The sequence below is a fragment of the Otolemur garnettii genome, unplaced genomic scaffold (genome assembly GCF_000181295.1).
Source record: "Otolemur garnettii isolate 467f Iridium unplaced genomic scaffold, OtoGar3 scaffold00011, whole genome shotgun sequence".
Classification (NCBI taxonomy): Eukaryota; Metazoa; Chordata; class Mammalia; order Primates; family Galagidae; genus Otolemur; species Otolemur garnettii.
In genome coordinates, this window is record NW_003852406.1 from 32,463,400 (window position 1) to 32,482,516 (window position 19,117).

At 43.9% G+C, this 19,117-nt stretch overlaps 1 protein-coding gene across 1 annotated transcript in view; it reads left to right on the forward strand.

Annotated features, from left to right (window-relative positions):
- Positions 1–19,117, forward strand: part of ABHD17C (abhydrolase domain containing 17C) — a gene marked incomplete at its 5' end in the record, with an annotated part of 51,262 nt that continues 32,145 nt past the window's right edge. The window contains one exon of the mRNA XM_012801821.1: positions 1–413. Coding sequence (XP_012657275.1) covers positions 1–413 — 413 coding nt within the window. The remainder of the gene's footprint in view (positions 414–19,117) is intronic.

The following is a 19,117-nucleotide window of genomic DNA, read 5'->3' on the forward strand; positions in this document are numbered from 1 at the left end:
GCCGCCGCCTCCTCCTCCGCCTCCGCGGCCCAGTCGGCGCCGCAGCAGTCCGAGGAGGGCGCGGGCGCGGGGCCCGGCGCGTGCAGCCTGCACCTCAGCGAGCGCGCCGACTGGCAGTACTCGCAGCGCGAGCTGGACGCAGTCGAGGTCTTCTTCTCGCGCACGGCCCGGGACAACCGGCTGGGCTGCATGTTCGTGCGCTGCGCGCCCTCCAGCCGGTACACGCTGCTCTTCTCGCACGGCAACGCCGTGGACCTGGGCCAGATGTGCAGCTTCTACATCGGCCTCGGCTCGCGCATCAACTGCAACATCTTCTCCTACGACTACTCAGGCTACGGCGTGAGCTCGGGCAAGCCCTCCGAGAAGAACCTCTACGCCGACATCGACGCCGCGTGGCAGGCGCTGCGCACCCGGTGAGCCCGGCGGGGGTTGCCAGGCCTGGCCTGCGGATGCGGGTGGGTGGCCTGTGGGGAGAGGGAGCTCCTTCTCCGGGGCTGTGGGCGAACGGGGACTCCCTGGCCCCGCGTCCACCCTCTCCGGAAACCCCGCCAGACCTCAGGTTCCAGGAGAGCTCAGATTCGGAGGATTTTGCCTGCTTTGGCACGCCTGGGTGTCGCCGGTCCACCGGCTGGGGCTTTGTGGCTGTACTCACTGCAAATAGCAGCGTGTGGGTGCTTAAGTACAGGGCAGAAAGCAACAACTTGGTTCGTCTTTCGTTTGTGTGACTGACCCAGAGACTGAGGTCCTCAGGCTGTAGTGACCTTGAGCAAGGCACCTGCGTCTCTAGACCTCAGATTCCTCCTCTGTAAAGTCAGTGGGTGTGACAGAATGACCTCCGAAAGACTTTCCGCTTGCAAAGAGCCCCCAAGGCAGTGTCTGGGCGACCTTAGAGGCTGACCGGGGACGGATTGTCCAGGAGTTCGCCTCTCGGTGGGGGAGAGTAGCTGGCACTGTGGACAGGAAGTTAGTTGGTGACTGGTGGCCTGGTGCCTTTAACAGAGCCTAAAACAGCCCTGGATAAGTTTCAGTCTTAAAGGGTTTGGGGGAATCTTTTGACCTTGAATTAGCATTCAAAGGACTGGAAAGTATGTATTGAGGGCTTTTTACTAATTCATGCTAGGCGCAAACTGGAGGCATTGTTTAAGCGTTGGACCTGGTGAAACAAGCAAACAAAAAAACTTGGGTTTTATTCTCAATTAGACAAGGCTCTGCTAAGTGAGCAAGTCAGGTCACCTGTTTGTGCTCCAGTTTTGGTATATGTGACCTTTCCCATCTACTTCAAAGCAGTGATGGTGAAAATACCTGAGGTCGTGTCTGTAATGAGATATGATTTCTTTCAATGAAGGAGACCCCTTAAATACAGTGAGCATTGTTGTCGCTGTGGACCCTTGTATGGTTTTTACCTAAAACTTACTTATCGGTTCGTGCACATAGCTGGCAGTAATTAATTTTCCCATTCATGTTTATGTGTGTGTGCATGTGTTCATAAATTGCCCCTTGCCTGTCTGGGAAAATAGCTTGTCCAACTGGGAAGTAATTATTTACTATACTTGGGATGTTGTGTCCCCTGAAGTCCTAAGGGGATGCCCTCTTCTAAATTACAGCCTTCCAAAAGTGGTTTAGGCAGAGGAGAGCATATCACATGCAGTTCTTTGGGGTCAGAATTCACAAGCAGTTAAAAGCCACCTGTTCCAGTAAAAGGTTTCTGGTAAAAGTATGTGTCACACACAGTCTCTCTCTCTATTTATATATTCTAGAGTTTGCTGTTAGTAAAGGAAGTAAAAATAAGGTTGGTGTTGGATCTTTTAAAAGTGAAATCTGAAAATCCTACCTTGTGTAGATTTTATTTGAAAGTTCTATAGAATGTTGCTCCCCTGTCTCCATTTGCATTCAAATGAAAACCTTTCCCAGGGCTATGCCTGTGCCCTGAATATGTAGGTGTGTCCCCGTTGCAACATAGGTAAGGTGTAGTTGTTTCCTGGGGACTTTCCTTGTCATTTTGAGTTGAATTAAGGGGCATTGTTTGGGATGACATTACATTTTGTATTACCTGACCGTATATCTAAATTGCCCATGATTTACTTCATGTTATGCCAGAACTCATATCTGAATTGATTTATGCACCTGTAAAATAGTTTAGAATGTAGGTTCCACGCTTGTAGCTCAATGGATAGGGCCCTGCCCAACTTACACTGGGGCTGGCAGGTTCTAACCCGGCCCAGGCCTGCAAAACACCAATGCCATAGCTGGGCATTGTGGCGGGCGCCGGTAGGCTCAGCTACTTGGGAGACTGAGGCAAAAGAATCACTTAAGCCCAAGAGTTTGAGGTTGCTGTGAGCTGTGACGCCATGGCACTCTACCGAGGGCAACATAATGAGACCCTTATCTCAAAAAAATAAAAATAAAGAAAAGTTTAGAATTTAAAAGCAGAATGAGAATCTTAAAATACGAAGAAATCTCACAGAACCTCTTATCTTGTGCTTTTCAAACTATTTAAACTGTGACCCCACAGGAAGAAGCACAGTTTACGTCTTGATCAAGCACACGCATTCACATCTATATGTATCAAAAACAAATGTCTCACAAAACAGTATTCTGTGGGCAGTGCACTTCACAGAGTATGTTTTATTTCACTTTTTTTTAAAGAAGGCTTGTGGTGGCTCACCACATTTCCATTTCCATTTATTTGTGGATGCTGCTCCTGTTCACCCACCTCATCCCACAGATAATCTCCCAGCCAACCAGCAGTTGGTCTTGTGACTACTACAGTTTAGTACTATTTCCACTGCACTATGTAGCCATTTTTATCAGATTTCTCAAGAGGTGCCATGGTGTGTCTGGTTATATTAAACAGGACTTACCTGGTTCCGAAGCTGCTTGGTCCCTTGGCCGCAGCCCTCTCATTTCCCGTGGTGATGTTCTTGTCTAGTTCTCCTCTCTGATCTTGTCAAGAACATACGCTGTTCTCTGCCTGTTTATCATTCCGTTCAGGCCACTGACATGGCAGGAACCCCTTCTTCCCCATGTACCCATTCTTCTGTGGCTGCAGACTCTTTTTTACCTCCCCAGCCCCATGTCTTCGTGGGAGAACTTTCTCTTTTCCCACCTGGGTACACACTCCTCAGGACACTGACCGGAGAGCTTACCTTGTCTGGAGTGTCCCGAGTCATCTCCATCTCTGTACTTGCGTTATTCCCCCAAGAGGATTGCAAGGTGTGTTGTCAGTGCCTGTTGCCCCCACAGCTCCCAGCCCGGGACTTTGTCTTCTCTCCTCCCATTCTCATCTGGCCCTTTGTGTGTGCCCTGCCCTTGTGCTGGGAACACTGGATCCTGACTGGACCCCAGTGGGTTAGGAGACCGTTCGTGTTCCCTGTGGGCCTGGTGCTCAGCTCCCTGGCCTGCGGTTATCACAGTGTTGCTAGATGTGCCATTTATCTGTCTCCCCACTAAATTGAAAGATCGTTGGGGACAGGGACTCTGTGTCTTCTCTGTTCCCAGCAGTTGCTGGCAAAGTGTCTTAAAGTAATAGGTGCTCGTGAAATATTTGTTTAATCAGTTGCACATATGAGTGCCCCATAAATAAATGAGACGAATTTAATTTTTTCTAAATTGAGTTCTTACAAAGACTTGGATGGTATTTTACCTTTAGGGCTTAATATCCATGGGTACATATTGACTTGAGGTCTGATCTACTTTGTATCCATTCCGTTGGTGGTGGTGTGATGTTGAAATATCTGTATTAAACAGAAGAGTAATCATAATCCTTGTATTTCTCTTTGTCTTTTATCCATTATCTAGCTGTGTCAGCCCCTACTCATGCTATAGTGAGCTGCCTCGCCTTGACGTGGCACTTTAAATTGCATTAAATTTAAAGCACATGTGGACAAAGGCTATGAGTCTTCTCAAATGATGAGTAGTAAAGCCAGCAGATAATCTAGAATAAGGGCTTCAGGAGGAAGCAAATGTGGAAAGCAAAAGCCAGGGACAGGGGTGTCCAACCTTTTTTCTTTTCTACAGTGCACTGGGAGAATAAGAGTTGTCTTGGGCCACACATTAGATGTGAAAACACTAAGGAAAGCTGATTAGCAAAAAAAAAAAAAAAAAAATCCTCAGCATGAGTCCACCCCAGGTTGGACACCACTGGCCTAGGATTTCTACCTGGGTTTGATTAGGGGGAAGAAAAACAGAACATGTAATATGAACAGTTTGATAAGGTGAAAGCACAATGATATTTCTAGAGAGGAAATAGAATGTTGGCTTGCACTCGAAGGGAGACCATAGCTGAGTATCCCATTAGGAAGATTGAAACTTAAGAGCAGACTTGTTGAAACTAAAGTGGGCTAAATGTCTTTTGGGGGCTCACTTAGAGCCCCTCATATCCACGTACCCTTCTCCCTTGCAAGCGTGCTGTGGCAGAGCCTGGCTCTTCAGGCACCCTCCCTGTGCCATCACCCTGGTTTTCCCTTTGCAGTTCCCTGCTTCCCACCAAAATGTACTCATCTGTGGCTCTTTTTTGAGGTGTCTTGCTTTTCTCCAGTAATACAGTTGCCAAAGATCTGGCAGACTATTTGATTTTCTGTGTTAACAGGCAATAACTCCTTAATGCATTATCCTCCAAGCATGTTTGTTTTTATTAAGGGTACTCTTGGAGTCTCGTTCTTAGGTAAAATCCAGTCTTAAAACTAATGGTGCCGTAGCATATTGGTGGAAGAAGCATTTAAGTGAAGTAAGTCACTTAAATCATACTATCCTGAGGTTACTTAGAGCTTACTTTTAAGGTCACCCCTACCTTTCGTTACTACTCCTCACTCTGCTCGATTCTATATTGATTATCCCACTTATGACTTAAGTCTGGCTTTGGGAATCGCAGTGTTCACTTGGGTAGCTGCTTTACACTCTGTACTGGATTTCACTTAGTCTTGAGTTGAAACTAAGTCTGTTCCACTCCTAGAAGCCTGCCTGCAGGAATCCAAAATATCAGGCCTCACACTTAGTAGATCATTATGTGGACAACAGAGGGTTTTTATAGGATTGTTTTAAATAACAGTCTTCCTAATTTTGTCTAGAAGGACAAACACAAAACCTTTTGGACTAGGATAATTAGTTCCAACTCTATCACTCTCACTAGTTTCACCATTCACTACCTTCCGCAGTTGTGTGCTGTTCTAATAAAATACCTGAGACCAGTAATATATAAAGAAAAGACATGTCAGGCATGGTGCATGTAATCCCAGCATTCTGGGAGACTGAGGTGGGAGGACCCCTTGAGCTCAAGAGTTGGAGACCAACCTGAGCAAGAGTGAGACCTCATCTCTACGAAAAATAGAAAAATTACCCAGGTGGTATGATATGAGCCTGTAGTCCCAGCTACTAAGGAGGCTGACACAGGAGGAACTATTAATCAATTATTGATTAATCAATTATTGATTGTATTGCCCTCTAACCTGGGCAATAGGGTATGACTCTGTCTCAAAAGAAAAAAGAGAGAAAGAAAGAAAAGACATTTCTTTCCCTTGGTTCTCGAGGCGGGAAATCCAAGATCAAGGCACTTGGCTGGTTGGTGTCTGGTGAGGGCGAATTCTCTGCTTCCAAAATGGTGTCTTTAAGCCTCCACCAGAGAAGAACCTCCTTCTGAAGAGCAAGAGAGAAAGGGAGGGAAGGCAGGAGGAAAGAGAGAGAGAGTCTTAGCTTGCCCTTTTGTAAAAAGCTCAGTGTGAGATAACACATTAATCCCGGTGAGAGGGTGGATCTCTCCTGGCCTAATCACATCTGGATATGTTTATGTTGGTAGTAAAATGTCAACATGAGCTTTGAAGGAGACAGACATTCAGACCATAGCAGTCACCTTGAACAAAGGCACTTCACTTCTCATTCCATTGTTTTACCACCTAGAACAATGGGATGTGATGCAACTGCAGGACTTCTGACCTGGCATCTTCTGGTAGGTGTTGTGTGATTTTTCAGGGAACGTACCTAATGTCTGGAACTTAACTTTTCTTGACCATACTAGGAAACTCAGTGGATCTGAACCCTAGCTGTACTTTAGATTTTCCTAGCTTGAATTTTTAAAAAGTCTGATCTGTATATCCAGGAGCATCTGGCAGCCAGAGTTGAGATACACCACCAGCCTAGAAACATCCAAAAGCCAGTGTACAAAGATTGGCTTCAGTTGTAATTGATTAAGAGTCAAAGACGCTAGAATGTTAGAGAAGACTTTTTTACACGTCTATATACAGTAGTCCCCCCCTTATCTTTGGGAGATATGTTCTAAGACCCCACTGGATGCCTGAGAACTCAGGTAGTACCTAACCTTTTGTACCTAACCTTTATTTTACAAAGAGAGAGGAGAGGAAGTGAAGGAGGGAAGATAATGGGCGAAGGGAGACAGAGAGCAAGGGATGTGGTGAGACTTCCTAAAAGAAAAAGAATGCCACTCCAGGTCTAGTGGGTAGGAGAGTTTAAGGGTGACAAATAATTAAACTGCAGCCAAATTCACAAGGTATTGTGAAAACTGGTCCATCCGCTTTTCCTGGCTAGGTGGAAGACATATCCCATTGTTCTCAGGACACTCAGGAACTACTTGGGGCTAAAGGAATAAGTTCTGCTGAACTGTAAAGAGAAGGAATTTACATTTCCTTTTGGTCTGCTGGGCTCCTTAACTGCTTGTGAAAACTGAAATGCAGGGGAGGAGAGGAGGGGCTGCTGGCAAGAGAAAGCAGGCAGTCAGAGAAGGGTTGAAAAACTGTCAGTTAATAACTTCCCTATTATTCCACTCTAAAGACTGAACATCCTTACGTATGGTAAAGTTTAATTTATAAATTAGGCACAGTAAGAGATTAGCAGCAATAATGAATATAAAACAGAACAGTTCTAACAAATGCTATAATAAAAGTTATGAGAATGTGGTCTCTCCTAAAACATATTTTTGTTCTGTCCCTCGGGTGGCTGAAACACAGAAGTTGATTTTAGTTAAAGATCTTTTTGGTGGCCAAGAAGTCATTAAAATAAACCATATAGAGGGGCAGTGCTGGAAAAGGAGTCACCACATTCACTTTGACAAGATCCCTTGGAGTCTTGACTAGGGCAGAAGCCTGGAACTTGGAAGCTGTCAGGGCCCCTGGCCCTGCCCTGCCCTTGCTCCCTCCAGCTGCCGGCCTGTCCAGCAGTCTTTCTCCACTGTAGTCTTTGCACATCTCCACACACATCTCACCCAGCTTTGCTCCGATTTGGCTGCCCTGGGGCTGGCTCCTTGCCTGGTGCCCGTTCTTGCTTCACCTGCTATACTTCAGGGTTAGTAACAGCTCTGGGGGCTGCGGGAGGGAGTTGTCCTAGGAGAAGAGGGCTGTGGCCTGGGCAGGCACCACCAGACACATTTCTGTGTCCCCTGAGCCAGGTTCCTGCCCCTGTCTGGTTATGGATGGAGGGTTGTGTGGGGCGTCTCCACTCTGCCTCCTGTGTGTGACGGAGTTCATACCAACAAGAGAGCATCTGCCTTGCAGAACAGACCACAGTTAATTCCGTAAACCAGGTCAGTGGAGCGGTGACGTCATTGTCTTTTTGTGATCATATGCGTGGGTCCCCATTGTAAGCCTGGAAGTGAAAGGGCTATAGAAAAACAGGTCTCTCCCCTTAGCTATTTCCCCAACCCTGACCCACAGCGACACACACTGCCCACCTGGAGGGGTGGGGCTGCTGGTAAAGTGGTCTGTGTGCTGTGGACCGACTCTGAACGGCCATGGGATGAACCCAGCACTGGGTGAGGAAGATAGAAGAGGGGAGGGCACTGTCTGCACAGTGCCAGCTGACTTCTGTGTGACTCAGGTCAAGGGCTCCCTGGCATGAAATGATTTAATGACTTATTTCTTCATTTAGATGCTTTACAGCCAGAGCTGGTTTCTGGCTCTTATGTCAGAATAACAGACAAGGTTGTCTCAAGGGTAACCTGGGAAAGAATGTTCCCCACACTTCTGTGCTTCCTATGATGTTCTTTTGTTTGGTTGGTTGGTTCGCTTTTTTGGAGATTCTGCCTGCCTTTAGCTGCTTGACCTCAGGCAAGTTTTCCAACCTTTTCTAACCTCAGTTAAAGGAATGAGAACAATGACAACAGCCACAGTCACTTCTTAGCAGCTTCTTAACTGGCCTTCCCATTGTTGATAATGCTGTTAGAACTGAGATGACCAAATCCTCAGGTCTTGCTGAAAACCAGAGGCTTAAATCAAGAGTTAAGGAAATTGTTTCTTTTCTCGCTTTTGTGGATGGAAGTACCCAGGTCAAGCCTAGTATGGTGTGTGGATGTACGGCAGTGATTTTGAGAATCTTAGGTATGCAGTGAATATTTTTAAAGACCATTAAATTATTTTCTAAAGAAGTTCAAAACACGGTAAGTCTATTCTTTTTTTACCATTTTTTTTCTTTGATCAACATAATTTACATGTTTCACTGAAGTATAACCATAGGTTCAAGTGTGCTGTGAGATAAAAAAGTTTGAAAAACCCTGCTGTATAGGAACAGTACAGAGTTTTCATTTTGTTTGGGGCTGAGGGGAAGTAGGCTCTGTGGACCTCTTGCTTGTGGCCTTGGGAGCTCTGGGGAGTGGTGCTTATTAAACTCTGATAGCATTTCATCTGCCAAGGTGTTTATATCCCTAAAGGAGATCTTCAAAGGAGAGGAACCTTTCCTGTAACCCAACACCTGTGATCACTTGGTTGTTTCCAGGTTTAGCTCTTAGGAGCTGGGCAGGGATGTCTTAGAGCCCAAAGTCAGAGGTGGCAGGGACAAGAAGGCGACACATTGTCTCTCCTGCTCTGTTCAGAACATTCTGCTTGTTCTTTACTTACCAGATGACCTTCCACAGACAGAGTTATCCTTCCCTTTTCCTACATTTGGCCAAGGGACCGGAATCACTTGCTTCCTTTTGAAATATGAATGCTCCCATCATGCCTTGCACTTTGGGTTCACGTGGCCTTTCCGAGGCTCTGTGTGATGGAGCTCATTGATAATTTTCACATTATTGATCCACTTGTGAGTGTTAAAGGACCATGGCACCATGGTGAAATTGGAAACCTCTGTTTCCAGGAAGTCTAGGTCATTCAGATTCAATGCTCAGGCTAATAGTTAACTGTTGTGTATCAATTACATACTTTGTGAGTCTCTGAGAAGAGCCCAACCTAGAGATTATTTAACAGAGTGCTGCTTACATTTCCAAAGGAAGCAGAGCACCCAGACCCCTTAGTTTTGATTATTAGTTTGCTCCTTCACTTGACATTTTTGTAAATGGTTACGGAGTTTCCAGATGTGAAGTATAATTCTGCTAGCTAAAGCCTCTGTTAGGTAATCAGATGAAAATTCCAACTTATCCCAAACTGTTTTTAGTTTTTGTTGCGGACACAAGTAAACCTTGTGTAATGATGATTACATTGACTGCGAAGGTCTATGCATATAATGCTAGAACAAGACTTTTGTATTCTGGTTTAACTTAAAGGATTTTATTTTTACCTATTGTCATAGTTCTTTATTCCTCTAATAACCACTCTTCTCCATTGATCCAGGCCCCAGCATCCTCTTTAGTGCCTTTTCTCCTGCAGCAGCCACACATAGCTATTATTTTTTTTTCTTTTGAATATTTTTCCTTTCTTTCTGTTTTCCCAGGTCTAGGCCCTTGATAACTTGTCCCTGGATTACTGTGTGATTTATCTGGTGGGGAGGGGCAGCTGAAACCTGCATGCCCAGCTTTGCTCCTGGCTTCACTTCAGCCTCCTATAAGTGTACAGCATGAGATGTAGTGAGTGCTTATCCAGTATTTGTAGGGTAGATAAACAAATTGCTAATAACAGTACTCACAGGCTTTAGTGTAAGAATAATTTGGAGGGCCTTTTTAAGACAGACACAAGGCCCTATCCTCAAAGATGCTGACAGAGTAGGTCTGGGGCAGGCCCAGTAGGAAGGGTAGGAGGTGGTCTGTATTTCAGGACCCTAGGTCATGTAAGTTTTGGGGGGAGGCAGTTGGAGACCTTCCATAGTGACTTGTGGTTGTGTAGTACACCCCAACCTTAGAGTTCACTGTAATTCTCCTTTGCCTGGAGCAGCAACGTTTATTATGCAACTTGTCCATATTATACCAGCGGTTTTCAAATTTTATTTGGAGAAAATATACTTTCGTAAGCACCTATGAATATGTAGTTTTTTTATGCTGTTGGTAGTTGTTATCCTGCTGTGTACTTCTCAGATCCACATCTGGATCACGGTCTTCTTCCTTCATTCCACCTTCTGCTCCCGTCCTGTGCAGTGTCAGTATTCCACACCCAGGAAGCCTCTTCCTGGTTATTTCCCCACCCTGCACCCCCCCACAGCCTGTACTGTGGCCGCACCTCACACCTTGTAACCACCTGGCATGCTCTACTTCTAGGGCTTTGAGTGCTGAAATGCCCCTTCTGACTCATCTCATATCCTGTTGAATCTGCTTATTTAACAAACATTAAGTGCCTGTCATTAAAGGCCAGGCATAATTCCAGAACAAAACAAACAAACAAAATCCCTGCTCTTATGATGCTTCCATTCACAAGCCTGATGAAAAACAGTACTCATGGCTGAGTACAGTGGCTCATGCCTGTAATCCAGTACTCTGGGAGGCCTCTGGGAGGTGGATCGCTTGAGCTCAGGAGTTGGATGGAGACTAGCTTGAGCAAGGGCGAGACCCTGTCTCTGTTGAAAATATGGTGCTTATAGTCTTAGCTACTCAGGAGGCTGAGGCAGGGGGATTGCTTGAGCCCAAGAGTTTAAGGTTGCTGTGGGCTATGATGACATCATGGCACTCTACCCAAGACAACAGAGCAAGATTCTGTCTCAAAAAATATAAAAAAAAAGAAAAATGAAAAATGGCAATTGTAATAATTATGTGAATATGATAGTTTATTAGACTATAATAAATGTTGGAGAAAAACATAAACACAGGGCAAGGTGATGGACATACTGGAGACAGGACATGTGGGCTGTAGCTTTAAAAAGGCAATCAGTATGTGCTTTACCTGTATGAGAATCAGACCTGGATTGCTTGAGCCCAGAATATGATGATACCATTATATGGGTGACAGAGGGAGACCCTGTCTCCAAAAAAAAAAGGACTTGAGCTTTTAGAACATGAAAAAAGGAGCCATAGGAAGGCTTTGGGTAGAGAAGTGATGCAGTCTGACTAAGGGTTTCAAAAGGATCATGCTGTATTGTGGATGGTAAACTGGAGGGGCCACATGTCAGGGGACAAGGTGGGAGACCAGTTAGGAGCTGACCATAGTATTTTAGGTGGGAGATGCTGGTGGCTTGGGTGAGGATAGTAGCAGCAGAGATGGTGAGAAGTGCTCAGATTTTGGTTATATTTTAAAAGTAGAACCAACAGTATTTGCTAGTATAGAGCAGGGAAGGGCGTTGTCAAGGATAACCCCAAGGATTCTGGCTTGAGCAACAGGAAACCTGGAGTTGCTGTTAGTCAGTGAGGGGAGGGTTGTGAGTGGCTTGGGTCTGGGGGGACAGGATTTGGATCAGGAGTGTGGCTTTGGGTGTGCTGAGTGTGCTGATCCCAGCAGACTTTTAACTGGTGGTGTACAGCAAGCCATAGAATGAAAGTCTGGAGTTGGGGAGGTGAGGCCTGGACTGGAGATTAATCAGGAATTGTCCTTTCAAAGGAGAGGCAGTTAAGACATAAACTGAAAGGATTGGCAGTTTTGCTGAGATGGAGCAGCCTCTGCCCTCACCTGTTCTGTCACCCTGTAAGAGCTCTGTTTATGGAGTTCCGTGCTATCTTTTTGAATAGTGTCTTTACCAAGCCTCTGGAAGGCTGGTGAAAACAACCCTGTGCTGCAGGGTCAGATGTTCAAGTAAAGGGTGAGTGACTCATCTCTGAGGGCATGGGCTTTGGGTTGTGTGTATTGTGTTTGCCTGAGCTGTGACTCTTTGGTCACTCTGTGTCTGGAAAGTGATTGCTGGTGTCCTCTGTGATTTCTTTTGAGCACGCAGGAGAGCAGCAGGCAGGGCAGCTCTGTGCCCGCTGTGTGAGTTCCTGCAGAAGTCTCTGGGCTCCGGGCATCTTGCTCTGCCAGAGGTCTTTTCATCTCTGCTTGCTTCCACACTTCCACTGGATGATTTCCCCCAAAACCTCATACTAACTCCATGTGGACTGGTGTTTCTTGATGTGCAAAATGGGAGGGGACCATAATTAACTTTTGCAGGATTTAAGTATATTGAAGATTACGGTGTTAATTTGCATAATGCCTCCTGCCCGTGTGTTTCCCTTTATTTCCTCTGAACTAAAAATGGGACAAGGGTTTCTTGGAGACTGTCTGGATCTTCAGAAATCTATTCTTTTGTTATTTTTGGGTTATCCACTTATCTTTGCATTTTCTAAGGAACTGCAGAGTTAATTAATTACCACCCCAAACAATTGTAGTCTAAATCTGTTAGGAATTGTCCCTTCATTTGCAACTCTTTTCTGGAAAAAAATAAAAGATTGCTGCCTGTATATTTATGAAAGATAAAAAAGTCCTGGTTTTTCTGTGTGTTTTATCTGGAATGCTTTTTTCTGGCTGTCAAATGCTATTGGGATCCCTCCTGCACCTGTTCATACACCTCCCTTGCAAAGCCTTGCCATCCTATCTCTGCTAACTCTGTGATCCCCTCGTTTTTTGGTTAGTTAGTACTATATGGCACTCTGTAAGAATGTGTTCTCCTTGAGGGCAAGACGGTATTCTTTTGCCATTCTTTTTTGATTTACCCCGAGCCAAGAATAATACTCCTTGAGTGAGTGGAACCCTACTGCAAGGCAGTGTTTGTATTTTGGCCTATTTCCTTTCAGGTTCAAGATTCATTGTGTTCATGTTGATTCTTGGAGTGGAGACCTCAGTCAGATAGCTGCTGTGGTCCTTCCAGGCTTGGATGTAAATGTGTAACCCAGCCTAGGGGAGGTGGAAGGGACAGTAAGGACCCAGGGAACCAAGATCCTTGCCTCAGCTGGACATCTGGTCCTTCAAATGCCTGGTCTTCTTAAGCAAGACAAAGCTTGTTTTCTTAAGAGAAATCTCACCTATCTGTGAGTCAGGTCCAAGAAGAGAGATAAAAGGCTAATAACTAGAATTTACAAAGAACTTAAGCATATCAGCAAGAACAAAACAAACAACCCTTTCAAAAACTGGGCAAAAGACCTGAATATTCTTCTCTAAAGAAGAAAGACAGGTGACCAATAAACAGGAAAAACTGTTTAGTGTTACAAATCATCAGGGAAATGCAAATTAAAACCACAGTGAGATACCACCTTACCCTGGTTAAAATGGCTCTTATTAAAAAGTCTAAAACAAGAGATGCTGGTATGGATGCAGAGAGAAAGGAATGCTTATATGCTGTTGGTGGGATTGCCAATTAGTACAATTTCTATGGAAAACAATGTACAATTCCACTAAGAACGAAAAAGAAGACCCACCATGGATCCTGCAGTTCCACTATTGGGCATTACTCAAAGGAAAGGAAGACTTCACCAAAAAGACACCTGCACACAAATGTTTATTGCAGCACATTTCACAATTGCAAAGATGTGGAATCTACTCGAGTGCCCATCAGTTCATGAGTGGATTAACGAGGTGTGGTATATATGATGGAGTACTACTCTGCCGTGAAAGGTTGAATTAATTCCTTCTGTATCAGCCCAGATGGAACTGGATGAAGTACTTCAAGAGTGGAAAAACAAGCACATGGACTCACTGTTAAATTGTAACTACCTGATGAACACAGGTGTGCACAGAGGGGAGCTAGTGTAGAGGAAAGCCACCAGGAGCGGGGCAGGGGCAGAGACCAACCAGCGGGTACTGTGAACACTGGGTGACAGGGACACTTACAGCTGAGACTCAAGAATTACAGAGATGATCCATGTAACCAAAATCATTTGTGCTCCCATAATATTTTGAAATTCAAAAAAATTAAAGAAGATAAAGAGGATGTTTGTTATTGGAGAGAGAGAAAGAGTGGTGTGTCCAAGTCCATTTACTTACTACCTGTGTCGGCACCCACAGTCCTCAGAATGTGGATTGAGGGACATCTCAGGCTAATATGTTTTTATGATAGTCGGAAAAAGTGATTGTGGTGGTTACTATGGAGGAGTCCGCGGATACCTCCAGAGTTTATTTGTACCTTCTCTGTCTTACCTATTGGCTTCACCACCTCAGATCTGTGAGACCTGTGCATTCACTGTCTTTCTTATTCGCTTCACCATGCTGTTTATTAAAAATGGAACAAAGCAAAACTTTATGAAGGAATATCTCAAGTTATACACAAGTTAAAGAAAATATCAAGTTAAACCCCATGGCTTGTCATCCACCTTCAACAGTGGTTAACATTCTGCAATTCTTGTAGCACCCACAGCTCCTGTCTCGCCCCACCTCCAGTCTATAATTGTTATTACTTTGTGAGGGTCTTTTGCTTTCTTTTAAGGAAAAATGTGCATATGTTAAAACGTATAAATTGTAGGTGGTTATTTCCTAGCAGGATCTTCTTGCCATCCGTACCAGCACTCAGGTCAATGAGCAGTGCAGAGCCCAGCTTCCCTTGGTGTGCCGTGGTGACAGTGGCATACCATTATTGGAGTACGGGTCACAATATGAGAAAGTTAAGGGATGTAGTGAGTACATACCAAAAGAAAGGTGTTGAGGTCTTAGGAAGGCAGAAAGAAAGATAGGGAACTCCAGAGGAGTGTCGCATTTATCCAGAGTTAGTGGAATATAGTCAGCAGAGCCCTGGTATGGAGCTAAGAGACCAGTGGCTTCCAGTCAGCCTTTGAGACGCACAGTGTGTGGCCTGGATAGTTTTACAATGTCCTTGGGCCTCATCGCCTCCATTTGTAAAGTAAGAAGTTTGCATGAGACACTGGTTCTGGTGTAGCCAGCATTCACTAAACATCTGTTTTGTGCTAAGCACATTTCACATGTTAACGCAATTTATTTATTTATTTATTTATTTTTTTGAGACAGAATCTCACTTTGTGAGCCCTCGGTAGAATGCCATGGCATCAGAGGTTACAGCAACCTCAAACTTTTTGGCTTAAGAAGCGATTCTTTTGCCTCAGTTTCCCAAGTAGCTGGGGCTACAGGTGCCCGCCACAGATTCCAAATGTATTTTATTGTTGTTGTCGTTGTTTGGCAGTCCTGGGCCGGATTTGAACCCTCCAGTCCTAGTGTATGTGGCTGGCACGCTAGCCTGTGAGCTACAGGCGCTGAGCCATGTCACGTAATTTTAATCATCACCCCATCTGTGAGGCAAGAAACAGTTGTGTCCATTTCACAGACGTAAAAACTGAGGACAAGGAACCATGAAGGACTTGCTCTGGGTCACAGCAAGTTAAAAGATGAGCTGGGATTTATAGCCAGCGCAGAGCACATCTTCTAAAATCAGAAAAGAATTCACTCTGTCAGTAGCTTCCCACGGTGGTAATGGGCAAGTGTGCTGGACAATGCTCAGGACAGGACCAGGTATGGAAAGAAGATAGAAAAACCAGAATTTATATTTCTGCTTGTTATTTATCATTTTTCATTGTTGATTTTTGTTTTCAATATCTGTGGTACAGATACTTGTAGTGGTGAAAGGAATCCAGTGGCCATCTCAATTCTTTTCTTCCTTTCAATTGATTTTCAAAGATTCTGGAGACCTGCTATGTATTCAGAATACAGCTTAGACAACAGTGCAGGACTCCCTTCAGAGGGGAAGTCTCTCCAAGGGTATTCAAAGTCATCTTTTAAAATGCAAATTGATTTTTTTTTTTTTTGTACCTTAGAAGATTGTACCTAGCATTTAGCCCAGCACCTGGCATACATTGATTTGTTGACATTTCAAAACATTTTATTGTCACACTGAGATACTATTGTTCTGAGAAAATAAATCAAAAAATATATCTAGTAACAATATTAATTGAGAGCACTGGTGTCTAAACTTTTAATCATGTATCCTTCCTCATAAAAAAGAAAATATGTATATATCTCTTAGAGGGCTGGGCTCCATGGCTCCGCCTGTAATGTTAGCACTCTGGAAGGCCAAGGTGGTGGATTACCTGCACTTGGGAGTTTGAGACCAGCCTGAGCAAGAGCGAGACTCCCATTTCTTCTAAAAATAGAAAAAAGTAGCTGGGCAAGGTGGCAGGTGCCTGTAGTCCCAGCTACTCATGAGGGAAGGAGCCCAAGAATTTGAGGTTGCTGTGAGCTCTGATGCCATAGCACTCTACCCAGGGTGACAGAATGAGACTCTGTCTCAAAAAAAAAAAAAAAAAAATTGGATTGAGTGGTCCTGAGTTTACCATTTGTATTGTGGATTTTGATGAGATGAAGTTGGCTAAGGATTAGTAAACAGAAACCTGATAACTTGGGCCTCAGGCTGCAGAGGTTAAGAGCAAGGACTACAGAGCTAGACCACTGGGTTTGAATCCTGCCTATGCTATTTAATTTAATGTGTGCCTCAGTTTCCTCCTCTGTAAGGTGAGGAAATGAGAATTGTATGTATAGTGGGTTGTTAATCATAGCACATGAGTGTTTGCAGAGCACATATATGTTGGATAAAATAATTTTTTTAATTGACACATAATATTTTACATATTTATGGGGTACATGTAATATTTTGTTATGTGCATAGACTATGTTAGGAACATTTCAAGTTTTCTCCTCCAGCTACCTGGAAATACATTCTGTGATGCCCTGGTGCTGACTGTAGTTGCCCCACTGTGCTGTAAAAATTAGAATCTGCACTTCCAGTCTGAATGTGTGTTTGTGTTCATTGACTACCCTCTCTTCATTTCCCCTGCCCCCTCCCCTCCCTTCCAGGCCTTTGGTATTTATTGATTTGCTCTCTACCTCCATGAGATCAAATTTCTTAACCCCCACCTGTGAGTGAGATCTCATGATACTTCTCTTTCTGTGCCTGCCTTATTTTACTTAATATGATGACCTCTGCTTGTATCCAGGTTGCTGAAAATGACGTGGTTTCATTCTTTTTTATGGGTGAATAGTATTTCACTGTGTGAGTGTGTCGTACCCTCATTTTCTGTTTCCATCCCTGTGCTGCTGTGCGCAAAGCTGCAGTAAATAGATGCAGCATCCTGCTGATTCACTGACTGGGGGGTAGGGGCTCAGTAGTGGGATTGCTGGATTATATGGACATTCTATTTTGTTTTTTGAAAACTCTCCACATTGTTTTCCATGATGGTGGTACTAATTTACATTCTCACCAATGGAATATAAGAATTCCTTTTTCTCCACATCTTTGCCAGCGTCTGTTATTTTTTGTCTTTTAACATAATAGCCATTATAAGTGGGAGAAGGTGGTATCTCCTTGTAGTTTTGAATTACATCTCTAATGCTTAGTAATCTTAAGTGGTGTTGGCCATTTGTATGTCGTCTTTTGAGAAATGTCTGTTTACACCCTTTGCCCACTTTTTAAAGGGATTATTTATTTTTACTGTTGAGTTGTTTGAATTCTTTGTATATGCTGGGTATTAATCCCTTGTTGGATAACCACTCTCCCATCCTACAGACTGTCTCTTCCCTCTGTTGATTGTTTCCTTTGTGTACAGAAGCTTTTTAGTTTAATATGGTCTTATTTGTCTGTTTTTGGTTTTGTTGTCTGTGCTTTTAAGGACTTAGGCATAAACTCTTTGCCATAACAAATGTTCCGAAGTATTTTTTTTATAGTTTCAGGTCTTGTGTTTAAGTCTTTAATCCATCTTGAGTTGATTGTGTGTATGGTGATAGATGGGGATCCAGGTTCACCCTTCTGCTTGTGGAGCTTCAGGTTTCTCAGCACCATTTATTGAAAGGGTATCTTTTTCCCCAATATATGTTCTTTTTTTTTTTTTTTTTGCCAAAAATCAGTTGGCTATAAATACGTGTATTTATTTTTGAATTCTCTATTCCATTCCATTGGTCTATGTGTCTGTTTTTATACCAATACTGTGTTATTTTGGTTACTGTACCTTTGTAATATGTTTTGAAGTCAAGTAATGTAATGCCTCCAGGTTTGTTCTTTTTGCTCAGGATTGCTTTGGCTATTCAGGCTCTTTTTTGTTATGTACAAATTTTAAAATGTTTTTTCTATTTTTGTGAATGATGACATTGGTATTTTGATAGAGATTGCATTGAATTTGTAGATTGCTTTTGGCTGTGTGGTCTTTTTAATGGTATTAATTCTTCCTAGAGCTTGAATTATCCTTGCAAGTGGCTTCCTGGAATCATACACTACAGGACCATACCAGCTGCTCAGGAGCCTGTCACTTGGCACTTCTCAACAATACAGCTTTATTGACCTGAGCTAGACTAGGGTCCTGACTTAAACTTCTTTCTCAAGACTGTGGGTACAGCAAGTAAGACAAGTCTGTGACTTTGTTGGCAATCTCTCTGCTTCATGAGTTCTTACCAATCTGTGGGTCCCTCACAATTTTTAGCAAGTGAATGGTTCTTTTCAACCTAAATTGAGAGAGCTCTGGCAGCAGGGGAGCTGGAGCCGTGTCCAGGCTTTCTTGACTGAATGGATCTGGTGTAAGTCTCTGCTAAGAAAATCAACCATTTTGAATCCCTCCCCTCTCCTACCCTACTGAAATTTAGTCTCAAATTATATAAGAGATACTAAGAGGCACGGTCATTTCTCTGCCTACCTGTGCTGTGTCCTGCAAAGCCCATTATATCGGTCAGTGGACTTTAAGGTCTCAGCCCCTCCACTGCTAGGGAAACCATTACAGTGTACGTCAGAGAATCCCCAGAAGGGATGGTGCAGTTGAAATAATCCAGTAGACTCCTAATGCCATTGCTCATCCATAGCAAAACAGGAAAAATAAAGACAGCGGTGGTTTCTTGAAGCAAAATGTATTCAGTAGGTCCAATATCCTGAGATTTTTGACCCTTCTGCTTTTTATCTAAGTATCTCATGTGACAGTCTTTTTTTTTTTGAGACAGAGCCTCAAGCTGTGGCCCTTGGTAGAGTGCTGTGGCATTACAGCTCACAACAGCCTCCAACTCTTGGGCTTAAGCAATTCTCTTGCCTCTGCCTTCCAAGTAGCTAGGACTACACAGGCGCCTGCCACATCACCCGGCTATTTTTTGGTTGTAGT